Source organism: Oryctolagus cuniculus, chromosome 5 (assembly GCF_964237555.1).
Source record: "Oryctolagus cuniculus chromosome 5, mOryCun1.1, whole genome shotgun sequence".
Lineage (NCBI taxonomy): Eukaryota > Metazoa > Chordata > Mammalia > Lagomorpha > Leporidae > Oryctolagus > Oryctolagus cuniculus.
Genome location: NC_091436.1, coordinates 62,889,509 through 62,903,481, shown reverse-complemented (window position 1 = coordinate 62,903,481; position 13,973 = coordinate 62,889,509). Strand labels below are relative to the sequence as shown.

General features: G+C 44.8%; 1 protein-coding gene across 2 annotated transcripts in view; it reads left to right on the top strand.

Annotated features, from left to right (window-relative positions):
* Nucleotides 1–13,973, top strand: part of AFG1L (AFG1 like ATPase) — a 193,765-nt gene that overhangs the window by 172,670 nt on the left and 7,122 nt on the right. For both annotated transcript variants that reach the window (XM_070073732.1, XM_070073733.1), the window contains one exon: nucleotides 13,252–13,392. In XM_070073732.1, the coding sequence (XP_069929833.1) occupies nucleotides 13,252–13,392 (141 nt within the window). The remainder of the gene's footprint in view (nucleotides 1–13,251; nucleotides 13,393–13,973) is intronic.

Genomic DNA, 13,973 nt, shown 5'->3' with positions numbered 1-13,973 from the left:
ATCTACGGGGATATATATATATAAACACACACATATACATTTGTATACAACATTTTTTAAATGTTTTGTTATGTGTATTCCTGGATATGGACAACATAGGCTTTTTTCTTAGCCTAACTGCCCAGTGTAGTGTATGATTCAGCTCACTTGTTATTTTTCTAGAACCTGGTTTGCTTAGGAATTGCCTGAAGCTAACAAATTTTAGTAAGGGAACCATGAGAAACAACATCTAATAGTCGAACATTTCCCCATGACTTTTAATGAAAGCTAAAACCTAAACCTTTCTCATTGCCTCATTACAGCAGCTTTAGATACGGTGAGAATGAGTAGAAGAGTCTGGCCAGGTGAGAAGTCCCCTGGTGAGGGTGGATTCCAGAACTTGGTTGACCTCTCAAGGCACCGCTCCCCTAGCCTCACAGACCCAAGCAGCACCCTGTTTGTATGGGTTCTAGGCTGCCTTCCGACTGCCCCTCACTCTGCATTCACATGAAGCTGAATAAAGTACCTGGGCAGGACTTCCTAGCCCTGGAATAATCAGGGAGGGGGCGTCTTTCTGAGTGGCCAACTCTGAGCTGTACTAATTCATTCACCATTGCTAATTATGCTGGGGTGGCTGAACCCATTTTGTCCCCTTTCCAAAAGGGCCAATTCTTAACTCCCCCTGAATTTGAAATACCAGTTGAGTTATTGGACACGCCATCCTAGTCAGATGCCTGGTCAGCAAGCAGTTCATAGCCTGCTTCACTCAGTCCCACTTGGTTCAGGTAACCTAGGGACAGATTCTCGCCCTCTTGTGGAGTGCTTCTGTAGTGTTTATGTATTGCCTTGGAATTGGACTGATGCTTAACACTCAGGGCTGCCTGTTAATTGGCAGTGCTGCTTCTTCATAGTCCTCTAAACCTGTGCTTTTATCCTGTCTCCACATTTTTCATCTTGACTTTCTATGCCATGGGCTAGAAGACAGACATTTTTAATACCAGTTGTTGAATTTGCCATCCTCTCTTCATACAAACTAGAAGTTTCCTAAGAATCAGCACAGCACAGTACCTTCCACACAGTAGGTCCTCAGTAGATCTGACTTGATGTGGCTTGTGATTGAAGAAGTTGTCAGTTCTAGGATCTCCCATATTTGGCTTTTTATCCCATGCACAAAGCTAGTCAAAAAGGAGACGGGAGAGGTGTGCTCTCCCCTCTAGTGTGCACTGTGTTTTTTGGGGGTTCAGCCATTGTTTCTACAAGACTACCCCAAAGAGTACTACGTTAATCATCATTAGAGGATGGTGGGTTTAGCAAAGACCTGGGAGATTTAGGTCAGAACCAGACTCCTGCTGTTTAGACTAGGGAAGTCAAGTAGTGGAACTTTGCCTTAGCACCCGGAAGAACATCTTACTGAGTGTGTAAGAGCTGCTGGTATTCTCCAGAAGGGTGAGATATTTCCCAGCTGGGTGCTGTGGATTTTGTGTTATTGAGAGTTCTCATATTAAGGTGCCACATGAATGTTGGGAAATTATTTACTCCGCAAATCCACACATTTCAGGTCTCTGTTTCTCTATATTTATTAGTTTGGAATTTGGCACATAGACATTGTTTAATACCAATTTCTGTGGTATTTCCACTTTGTTTTGAAAAGGACACATTCATCCTAATTTCATTCAAGCATTTTATTCCTAAGGTACTTCTCTTTAAGATATGAGGTATTGTCATCTCTGTGTAAACAAAGCAAGATGCCACACAGACTTGTTTAATGAGGAGCTGTCAGGGTAACCCTGCGCAGAATTTATAAAGGAGAGTCTACAAAGATAAAGGGTACCCCTTAGGACAGTGTAATCCAGACAGAGCTTGAAATAATAATTGTCCTACTTGAGCTGAAATAATGGTAGCAGAACAGGCATTAGTGAGGCAGAGGAAGAAGAGACTCAAGCTGACAGCTCATTCATGAGTGCTGAAGTGGATCAGCCACTCAGTGCAGGGCAGAAGGCAGCCTGGTGGTGTGCTCGTCCATTTCGCTTTGGTGTGGCATCGGAAAAAACCCCCACTCCTTCCACCAGGGTCAAAACCGAGGCAGCTGGAAGAAAGAGAGCAGGCAAGCTCTTTATCCCTGAAGCTTTGCTGGAGAAACTGCTACATGTAATCCAGCTGTGTGCTCCTGGTGATTAAGGAAAACAAATGCTCTCTGCAGACTCATTATAGATTTAAAGTTCTTTAAGTTTCCACCAGGTTTCCACAGAAACAAAGAGTTTGAAACAATAGTCGAGAATGCACAAACCATTGAGTAAGTGGATTTTAATTGTTCCTGTTTAGAAAATTATCCAGATAACCAGCCACATCAAAGACTATTAAACTTTTTAGTTGCTCAGGTAGGATAGAGAATGTCATCATTATCTAACATAAGAAGGATCTGCATTAGATAATGCTATTTGAATATTGAGCTAGAATAACATACTCAAGGATGCTACTAACTGAAGTGCCATTTAGTACTCAAAAGTAATCATATGCTTTAATTATTCATGGGGCACAATGCATGAATTCACAATACTAATGATGGTTTCAAAATGTCTTATGCTATGGTTTACTTCCATAGGAAGATCAACTAATGCAAAACAAAAGTATAAATATTTGCAACTGTCATAAATAGCATGTGCATGCAATTTAGTTGTGTGTTACCATCGTCATAGGGGTGGAGACATGTGTTTTCTCTGTGTTGTGCAATGTTCTTGTAGGTTTTAGCACAATGCTTTTTGTTTATTAAGCATCCGGTGGTTACAATTGATTTCAAAGAAGGCTTTGGTGATAGTGTACTCATGTATTCACTAACTAGATGTTGTGTAAGACTCGGTTCCCTACTCTGAGCACGGGGCTAGAGACACTGAGTTCAATAAGATGGAACCGGTCCTTCTGGGACTCCCAGTCTTGCACATGAACTAGAGGCAGCTGGCAATGGCAAATATAAATAGATTTACAGCTCCTCAAGCTCTTTAGCTTGAGGATTTATGTTGAATATTTTATATGTTAATTCTACATCATTATTAGAGAAGATGTAGGAAAAATGAAAACACAATGAATATACTTTGGAATTAGTAAAGATCCTCAACAATGTTTCTCTGTGTCATTATATAGTTTTGTTTTTACTCTTTTGTCATACTGTACTCTGTTTCCCTCTTTTGGAAAATACAGAAAAACTAAAAAATGGAGATCATGAAACATACATTTATCAATCAGACCATTTAAAGATAAAAACTTAGCACTTTTATATATTTATTTATGCCTTGTTCCTACACATATATTTTGAGCAAAACATTTATCTTTATGTAATTATATAAAATTTTGCATTGTGCTTTTTTAACTTAGCTTTTTATCATAAGCATGTTTCCATATCATAAAATATTTGTCACAAACACCAGTATTTGTTGGCAACATATTATTTTATTATATCAAATTACCTTACTTTATTGAACCATTCTTCTGGTGTTATATGTTAAAGTTGCTCTTTGGTTTTACATAATTCTAAATATCCTTGTTTTTAGATGGATTTCTGATCACTTCTTCCCAACTGATTTCTAGAGATGGAATGACTGGGTCAAATTTATTCCTTTTTGGGGTTATTAATACAAGGCAACAGATTGTTTTCTGGAACAACTGAACTAATTTACTCTCCCAGTAGCAATGAATTCCTCCGTACATGCTTGCCAGCATTTAGCAGTATAATTTATTTCTCTTTGCAAAATTGCCATATGGAAAATGATATGTCATTCTTCCTTTGTTCTTACTTTGGTTACTACTGAGCTTGATACTATTTTTCATTTATTTATTAGCCATTTCTATTTTATGTTTTGTGTTCCATGAATTGTCTATTCAAATTCTGTATCCCCTGTTTCGTTTTTTGGAATGCACTTACAATTTTAGTCTTGGTGCAGTCAGCCCTGGCTTTAGCCAATTCCTTCTTGATGTCAACAGCTTACTCCCTGTCATTCTCTGCTTTTTTTTTTTTATTTTTCCCTGATAGGGCTCATGTCCTTCTTGCATAAGGATGCCACACAATATTCTAACATCAAAACATTTTTTTCTATTTCATTTATTTATTTGAGAGGTAGAGAGATGGGGGAGGGTGGGAACACAGAGAGAGAGGCCCCCATCCATTGATTCACTTCCCAAATGCCTTCAATGGTGGATGGTAGGGGCCGAAGCCAGGAACCAGGAGCTCACTGCAGGTGCCCTGTGTGGGTGTCAAGGATGTGATTATCCCAGCCAGCTCTGCTGCCCCCATGCTCTGCGTTAACAGGGAGCTGCAATTAGGAGTCGAGGATCAAATGCAGGTGTTCCTATATGGGACACAGGTGTCTTAACCACTAGGCCAACCACCTAACATTTTTTCTTCCACTTTTCATACATAGAATATATTGGAGAAATGAAGATACCTCTCTGGTGTAGTCTGATTGTAGTAATAGCTCCAATTGTCCTTTGTATTATGACTTTCTAGTACTGTTAAGACATACAGTTTATTTGTCCAGCTCTTTGGTCTGGGCTGGCCTTGTAATCTGTGGCCAACAGAAAAAGGCAAAGGTGATAGTTTTCCACTTCTGACTTAGGTCTCAAGTGGCCTACCAAGCTTCTGCTCACTCTTTTTACTTTACATACATACACTTATTTATTTATTTAAAAGACCTAGACACAGAGACAGAGACAGAGAGAGATCTTACCATCTACTAGTTCAACTGTCAAATGCCTGCAACAACCAGGGCCCAAGCCAGACCACAGCCAGGAACCAGAAATTCAACCCAAGTGTCCATGTGGAAGGCAGGGACCCACCTGCTTAACCTGTCACCTGCTGCCTCCCAGAGTGTGTATTAGAAAGAAACAAATTGGATGACAGGACTTGAATTCAGGTACTCTGGTACAGGCTATGGGCACGCCAAGTAGTGTCTTCATGTATATATAAATATACATATTATTTTCTCCTAGTTCTTATACACAGTGAATCATAAGTTTTGTTTTTGGAAATACATTTTATATAGGATACCATAAAAATTCCAAAATTGATCACAAAAATAAATGACCATATAATAAATCACAATATATTTATTTACAAAAACTTAACAATTATGTAAAAACTAATCTCTGTATAAAAGCTAGATCATATTTTTCTACAGGTGATGACTTTTTTAAAAAGATTTTATTTATTTATTTGAGAGGTAGAGTTACAGACAATGAGAGGGAGAGACAGAGAGAAAGGCCTTCCTTCTGTTGATTCACTCCCCAAATGGCCACAATGGCCGGAACTGTGCCACTCTGAAGGCAGGAGCCAGGAGCTTCTTCCCAGTCTCCCATGCAGGTGCAGGGGCCCAAGTGCTTGGGCCATCTTCTACTGCTTTCCCAGGCCATAGCAGAGAGGTGCATTGGAAGAGGAGCAGCCAGGACTTGAACCGGCTCCTATATGGGATGCTGGCGTCACAGGCAGAGGATTAACCTACTGCGCCATGGCACCGGCCCTGATGACTTTCAATATACAGCTTTCCCTGGTCAGTCTCTCTATAGTAAGTATAGTGTGCCAGTCAGCTATTGCAGCATAACAAATCACCCCAAAACTCGGTGTCTTAAAACAGGAAGTACTTGTTATTGTTCCCTGGTGTAGAGGTCAGTGGCCCAGTTTTTTTGATCTCTGTTGGGGACACTTGTGCATCTGCATTCAGCCTTGCCCATCATGGCTGGGCTCTGTCATCCATGTGGGGGCAACTGGCCGTGTGCTGGCCTAGGACACTCCTGGAAGTTAGTGCTCCTCTCTGTGCCCACTCCTCCTGCAGCAGGCTAACCTGGCATGGCAGGGGTGGGCATTTGGCACAGCAGTTACGATGTGGCACTTAGGGTACCCTCAGCCCATATTCCAGTGCCTGGATTGCAGTTCTGGCTCCAATTCAAGGTTCTTGGTGATGCACACCCTGGGAGAAACATGCTTCCATAAACCTAAGTTTTTAGAAATCAGGTTTGGAGAGAGCATTTGGCCTAGTGGGTGAGCCGCCAGTTAGAACACCCACATCCCATATCAGAATGCCTGGGCTTGAGTGCCAGCTCTTAATCAGTGTCTTAGCCAGAGGCTAAGTGATGCCCTGCGAAGTCTTACACTTCACGAAGGCAGGGCTGTTTCAGGCTGGCCAGGGGCTCTGCCCCACGCAGTCCTCCGTGGCTTCAGTCGTCATCTTTCCTTCAAGTCATAGGTGGGGAAGCTCTCTGCTGCCAAGGTCCACGTTTGTAACATCATTCACAGGCCATACAAAATGATCAATTAAAAATGAGCCCACAGCCGGCGCCGCAGCTCACTAGGCTAATCCTCTGCCTTGCGGCGCCAGCACATGGGGTTCTAGTCCCGGTCGGGGTGCCGGATTCTGTCCCGGTTGCCCCTCTTCCAGGCCAGATCTCTGCTGTGGCCTGGGAGTGCAGTGGAGGATGGCCCAAGTCCTTGGGCCCTGCACCCCATGGGAGACCAGGAGAAGCACCTGGCTCCTGGCTTCAGATCAGCGCGGTGCGCTGGCCGCAGCGTGCCAGCCACAGCGGCCATTGGAGGGTGAACCAACGGTAAAAGGAGACCTTTCTTTTTCTTCTCTTCTCTTCTTTTCTCTTTCTCTTTCTCTTTCTCTTTCTCTTTCTCTTTCTCTTTCTCTTTCTCTTTCTCTTTCTCTTTCTTTCTTTCTTCTTCTTCTTCTTTTTTTTTTTTTTTTTGACAGGCAGAGTGGGCAGAGAGAGAGAGACAGAGAGAAAGGTCTTCCTTTGCCGTTGGTTCACCCTCCAATGGCCGGCGCGCTGCGGCCGGCGCACCGCGCTGATCCGATGGCAGGAGCCAGGTACTTCTCCTGGTCTCCCATGGGGTGCAGGGCCCAAGGACTTGGGCCATCCTCCACTGCACTCCCGGGCCACAGCAGAGAGCTGGCCTGGAAGAGGGGCAACTGGGACAGAATCCGGCGCCCCGACCGGGACTAGAACCCGGTGTGCCGGCGCCACTAGGCGGAGGATTAGCCTAGTGAGCCGTGGCGCCGACCCAGATATTACAATTATTAAACAACTAGGTTTATATATTCAAAGAGATTCAAAACAAGCAAGCTTAGAAATCAAAGAGGGAGTGAGGGGTGAGCCCTCATCCTCTGGTTCACTCCCCAAATGCCTGCAAAGGCTGGAAATGAATCTGGGAGTTGGGAACTCAATCAAGGTTTCCCCATGGTTGGCAGGAACCCAGCTGTTAAATCATCGCTTTTGCCTCCCAAGATCTGCATCAGATGGAATCTGGAGCCACGGAGCTGGGAGACAAAGCCTGGCATTCTAATGCAGAACACGGGCATCCTAACCAGCATCTAGCTGCTAGGCCAGACGCCCATCCTAGGCTTGGGAGATTTTAGGAGGGATCTAGAGAGAATGTAAAGGAAAAGCTCAAGTTTGAAAACCCATGGAAATTCTAGAAATGTGAAGCACAATAACCAAAATTAAGAACTCAGTGTGGGGCTGGTGCTGTCGCACAGCAGGTTAACGCCCTGGCCTGAGACGCCAGCATCCCATATGGGTGCCAGTTTGAAACCCGGCTGCTCCACTTGCAATTCAGCTCTCTCCTATGGCCTGGGAAAGCAGTGAAAGATGGCCCAAGTCCTTGGGCCCCTGCACTCCCGTGGGAGACCTGGGAGAAGCTCCTGGCTCCTGGCTTCAGATTGGCACAGCTCTGGCCATTGCAGCTAATTGGGGAGTGAACCATCAGATGGAAGACCTTTCTCTCTCTTTCTCTCTCTCTCTCTCTCTCTCCCCCCGCCTCTTTGTGTAATTCTGACTTTCAAATAAATAAACAAATCTTAAAAAAAAAAAAAAAAAAAGAACTCGGCCGGTGCCGCAGCTCACTTAGCTAATCCTCCACCTGCAGCGCCAGCATACCGGGTTCTAGTCCCAGTTGGGGCGCCGGATTCTGTCCCAGTTGCTCCTCTTCCAGGCCAGCTCTCTGCTGTGGCCCCGGGGAAGGTAGTGGAGGATGGCCCAAGTGCTTGGGCCCTGCACCCGCATGGAAGACCAGGAGGAAGCACCTGCTCCTGGCTTCGGATCGGCGCCGCGCGCCAGCCATAGCAACCATTTGGGGGGTGAACCAACGGGAAAAGGAAGGCCTTTCTCTCTGTCTCTCTCTCACTGTCTAACTCTGCCTGTCAAAAACAAACAAACAAACAAACAAAAAACAAAACAAAAAAAAACTCAGTGTATGAGTTTAAGATCAGACAAAACACAGCTAAGGAGATATAGGACCTGTGTTCCAGGCTGTGTTGTGTTTTATTCATACATCTACTCAATAAATAAATAAATTTCCTATGTGCTGTGGACTGGGATAGGAGCTGTTCGCTCTGTGGGCCAGGAACTTTTCCCCAGCGTGTGATGCTGACGGTAGGAGGCAGACGTGAATTTTCTCATCTGCATGACTTCATGGAGAGCATGAGTGTCCGGGCAGATACCTCAATGGATTCAGACAGTGAGAAGGACCACAGGGGCAGGTTCCTTATCCTCCTGAGTAAAGAGGCAGAAAAGCAAGTTAGAGTTATTTATTTATTAGAAAGTTAGAGAAAGAATTCTATGCAGTGGTGTAATCTCCAAATGCCTGCAGACAGTCAGAGCTGGACCAGGCCAAAGCCAGGAGCCAAGAACTCCATCTGGATCTCTCACATGGGTAGCAGGGACCCAAGTATTTGGGCCATTATCTCTTGCCTCCCAGGCGCACTAACAGGAAGCTGGATCATAAGTGGAGGCAGGGCTTATACCAAGCACTCTGATATGGGATGCGGGCATCCCAAGCTGCAGCTTTGCCCCCTATGCCACAATGCCTGCCCCTGCAGTCGGTTGTAACTGTTCACTTGTGCAGGCTACCTGATCTCGAGATCTGAGGAAGATGATACTTACAAGTTAACCAAATAACAGCTGCTATTTCCTGAACGTTGTATGCCAAGGCGTGTACTGTGCATGTATCATTTCATTGACTTCTCACATGAATTCTGTAAATTAATAACATCCACTGAGCACGTCCTGTGCAGCTGCCATTGTCCTAAGGTTTTACACACTGCTGATGTATCAAGTCTTCAGGACAATTAGGACTTCCCTTTATAGGTAAAGAGATTCAGGTCAGTGGTACTCGCTGGGAAACGACGGGGCCGGTGATTCCAAAGCCTCACCCGTAGTTTTGCCCATGACTCTGTGACTCATTGGGGCGTTTCTCAGGAATAAGAATCCCTATATCTTAGCAGACTCCATCCTGAAATTTGAGTTGTATCTCTTGGGGTCAACATCAAAGCCAGTTTATTAAGAAAACACTCTCTGAGGCCTGCATTGTGGCACAGCGAGTTAAGCAGCCATCTGTGACACCAGCATCCCATATAGGCACTGGTTCAAGTCTCGACTGTTCCACTTCCAATCTAGCTCCTTGCTAATGCTCCTGGAAAGGCAATGGAGGATGGCCCAAGTCCTTGGACCCCTGCACCCAGGTGGGAGACCTGGAGAAAGCTCCTGGCTCCTGGCTTCAGCCTGGCCCAGCCCCAGCTACTGCAGCCATTTAGGGAATGAACCAGCAGGTAAAAGATCACTCTCTCTCTCTCTCTCTCTCTCTCTCTGTAATTCTGTCTTTCAAATAAATAAATCTCTAAAGTCTTTAAGTATTTACAAAAAAGGAGCCACTTCATATTCTAAATGAATCTTAGTGGAGCTGGTTTCTTGGGGTAAAGACTTCTTTGGTTAATTCATTTCATTCTTCTTTTTCATGTTTATAAAGAAAGTTAAGTTTTCTATCTTTCCATGGGCTAAACTGAGATATCTTTGGCAATCAATAACCTCTCTTGTTCTAATGATGTTTTTTAATCATGGTAGATAACATATAACATAAAACTTACCATTTTAGGCACTGTTTTAGGGTTTGGCAGCATTAAGTATATTGGCATTGTTTGCAAGTGTCACCACTATCCACATCCAGAACTTTTTATTTATCCTAAACTATATGCACTTATCCACCATTCCCACAGCGACTTCTTTTTAAAGGACAGAGATGACTGTATGAAACTTTGTTTTCTTTATGCGAATGAGCACATAATTGCCTGAGGGATATGAAGAAGAGAGATTTGCTAATACAAAGGCAAATGCAGAACCCACTGACAAAGGTATATAATTTATAAAATTGCTGAGTGGGCAGAATGCTGATCTCGGGTTGCTCCGGGCACTTTAGTGCACTTCTAATAATGATTTTCCTTGGGCATGTGGTTGTACTGATAGAAGTCACGTCCATGCATAACGAGTGAGCTTAATTATACAAAACTACATACCCTGTATGAGGGTGGACATTTTTTAGATAAGTTTTCTGATTTACAAAAGCTGAGGCAGTAATTCTAACTGATCAGGGGAAGGCGCCCTCAGACCTGAGACACTCATCACATGCGTTATATCTTCCACAAAAAGACCCCACGTTTTACCTCCCCTTCTCTGGAAAATTGTTGTCATTATTTGGAGATTCCACAGCCTTATCGGGTCCCTGCTATGACTCTGAGGATGGATAGAAAAAAAAAAGATTGATTTAAAGTTTTGGATGTAGTGGGGCAAAAGTAACTGATTTCCTCTTGAGAATGATGCTTCTTCACATCCTTAACTCATTTATACTTAGCCAATCATTTGAGCTCAAGATAATCAAAATCAAAGTAGGCAAAACACTTAAGATCAGAATAATAAAAATCAAAGTAGCCAAAATGGATCGAATGCTAATGTGCTGTGCCAAATGCTTTCTTTGTATTGTTGCATTGAATCCTCACAGTCCTGTGATATAGGAATCAAATTCCCAATTTCCGGATGGCAAACTAAAGAACAGGAAGATTCCATAACCTGCCAAACATGCTCAGTTATGAGTAACAGGCCGAGAACTCAAACCCAGGCAGGCTTGAGCTGTTACTCGTAGCTTCTCTATAAACATGTGCTCTGGTCCGTCCCGGCCGGACAGCACAGTGCCCGTGGGAGACACTCAGAGTTCAGTCACACCTTCCCCCCTTCCCAATCACCAAAAACCCACAAAGCGCTCAGCCCCCATGTGGCTGAGGGGAGTGGCTTGTCTCATCCCAGGTCAGGCACTGGGGCTGGAGATAGAGGCAAAAGCCGTCTCCTTCTGGCCCCGTGGGTTAGGAGGAGGAAGGAGCGCTCCCGGCGCATGTCCAGAGGAGTTGTGTTCTTCCCTGGGCTCTCTGTCCTTGTGTGCCCCTTGGCCCAGGCCTCATAATTGCCAATCCTTCTTAGGATTGCTCTCTCTGGAAGGGACCCCTTCTCGGAACCTAGCTGTCTGGAGTCACCTGTACCTCTCCACACCTGCAGGAGACCGCCTCTTCCCTGAGCGCTGTGGGTGTGGGCTGGTTCTCGGTGCAGGGCTGGTTTCGATGAACAGACACGGAGACGAGAAGGATCACGTCCTTCTTCAGCTCTCTCAGTTCTCCCAGGAACCTGGCTTTATCAGCATTGCTAAAAGACATTTTCATGCCAAGGACTTCCCAGGTGAGAGAGACATTTTTAGATGGGAGCAGGTGGCGGGGACGTTGATGGATTCCGCCAGAAACTGAGGCGGCTCAGCCACCTGTGTCATAGGGGTAATTGTGGTGACACAGGAGCTTTTGGGGGACCTCAGAGTGGCTCCTGGGCCACTCAGTCTCTGGTGTTCTCAGCACGCCAGCAGGGCCAGGCCACTCTCCAGACCTTGGCTCAAGGTTTGCTGCTCGGAGTACAGTCACCCACACAGATCTTAAAATGAAGAGAGGTGACATTTCCCGGGAATGCTCCTCTCCCTAAGAATATGTTTGCAGCAAGCTTTCGTAATGTTCTAGAGTGGCATTCGTGTGCAGGAGCAAGCACTTTGTGTCTGTAGGTGGCGCTTTGGTGAATAATTCTGGGGCCATTGGATCCCGTGCCCTCCTTGGAGTAGGAGGTAGTGTGCTCACTCAGTCTACTTCTGCTCATTCAAGCCCCCAAGTACTTCCTACTGTGTTGCATTTGAATAAGTATAGATCAGAGGCTGGTGCTGTGGTGCCAGCATCCCATGTGGGTGCCACTTCCCATCCAGCTCCTTCCTAATGACCTCTGAAAATAGCAGGAGATGGACCAAGTGCTTGGGCCCCTGCCACCTACATGGGAGACCCTGATGGAGTTCTAGGCTACTGGTTTTGGCCTGACCCAGTTCTGGCCAATTCAGCCATTTGGGGAGTGAATGATTGGATAGAAGATCTCACTTTCTCTCTCTCTCTCTCTCTCTCTCCCTCTCTCTGTAACTCTTGTCTTTCAAATAAATCAATCAATATTTTTTTCCTTTTTTTTTAACTTTTATTTAATGAATATAAATTTCCAAAGTACAGCTTATAGATTACAATGGCTTCCCCCCATAACGTCCCTCCCACCCGCAACCCTCCCCCCTTATCCACTCCCTCTCCCCTTCCATTCACATCAAGATTCATTTTCGTTTCTCTTTATATACAGAAGATCAGTTTAGCATACATTAAGTAAAGATTTCAACAGTTTGCTCCCACACAGAAACATAAAGTGAAAAATACTGTTTGAGTACTAGTTATAGCATTAAATCTCAATGTACAGCACACTAAGGCCAAAGATCCTACATGAGGAGTAAGTGCACAGTGACTCCTGTTGTTGACTTAACAAATTGACACTCTTGTTTATGGCATCAGTATGACAAGAGCCTAGGGTGATTACTGATGCCATAATCAATCAATATTTTTAAAATGATTATAGTTCAAATGAAACTAAAAATAGTTTCTGGTGATTTTCCATACCGAAGCATAGCCTTTGTTTCAGAGTTGTGACACAAGATTCAGTGCACCATTATAAAACAGCACCACTGAACAGTAGCACCAGGTTGCCTTTGAGCCACAGGACAGGTTTATCATGACATATTTAGAGTTACATAAATAAAAATATGGAAGACCTGAGGTTGGACTGGTGCCTGACTGGTGCCAGCTGAGGCTATGGCTGGAGGTACTCTCTCACTCCCCACCACACTCTCCTCTCTTACTGCCTTTCTACATCACAGTTAAGGCAACACCCAGTACACAGTCAGCATCCTTAGTCTACTCTGCAGACAGCCCCACTTGGTCAAGTTACCCCAAAGCTCCCGCCTAGACCACACCATGGCGAGAGAGGTGTTTTCAACTTCAACCCAGCCGACAGTGACTAGAATTGATCGGTTCTCATTTTCTGTCCTTTCTTTGTTCTCAATGATAGCCCCTGGGAGCCAGCGACTATTTGGAACTAGCAAAGAATTTTGATACAGTATTTTTACGAAACATTCCACAATTCACACTGGCTAAAAGGACTCAAGCACGGAGATTTATAACTCTCATCGATAACTTTTATGATTTCAAGGTAAGGCTGTAGGACGTTTGAACATTTGGAGGGCGGAGCCAGGTCGCCTGAGCTGGCTACCTGATTCTGTCACTTACTTCACATCTCGGTGAACCACAGCACTGACTCCTGGGGTGGCTGTGCAGGCTAGGGCTAAGCCATGGAAAGTGTCTACAGTGTCATTAGTCAGAAACTGAACGTGGCGTCAGCACTGCTGGTGGCAGCGGCAGCAGTAGGAGAGTAAACCTCCCACTGCAAGACCCTCTACTGTGCTACAGATGCTGTCATTCTACCCCATGGATCGTGTGCTCCATCTGTGAGGAGGTAAAGCACAATGCCTCGCCCACACTGAGTGCCCAGTGAGTATCTGTTGCATGAACAAATGGTTGGACTGCTAGAGTAATGGGTGAATGAATGAATGAATGAATGAGGACACTCCTCGATGCTGGAGCTCTCTCTTCCCCAGTAACTACCACTTTACCCTCTTTTGCTCGATCTTTAAAGCTCCATGTATTTTTTAGCATGCATGGCAGAGCCGTTGCCCCTTCAACAAAGGCAGCGCGGCCTGGTGGTAAAGGAGCACAGGAGTAGGCTGTCTGTCC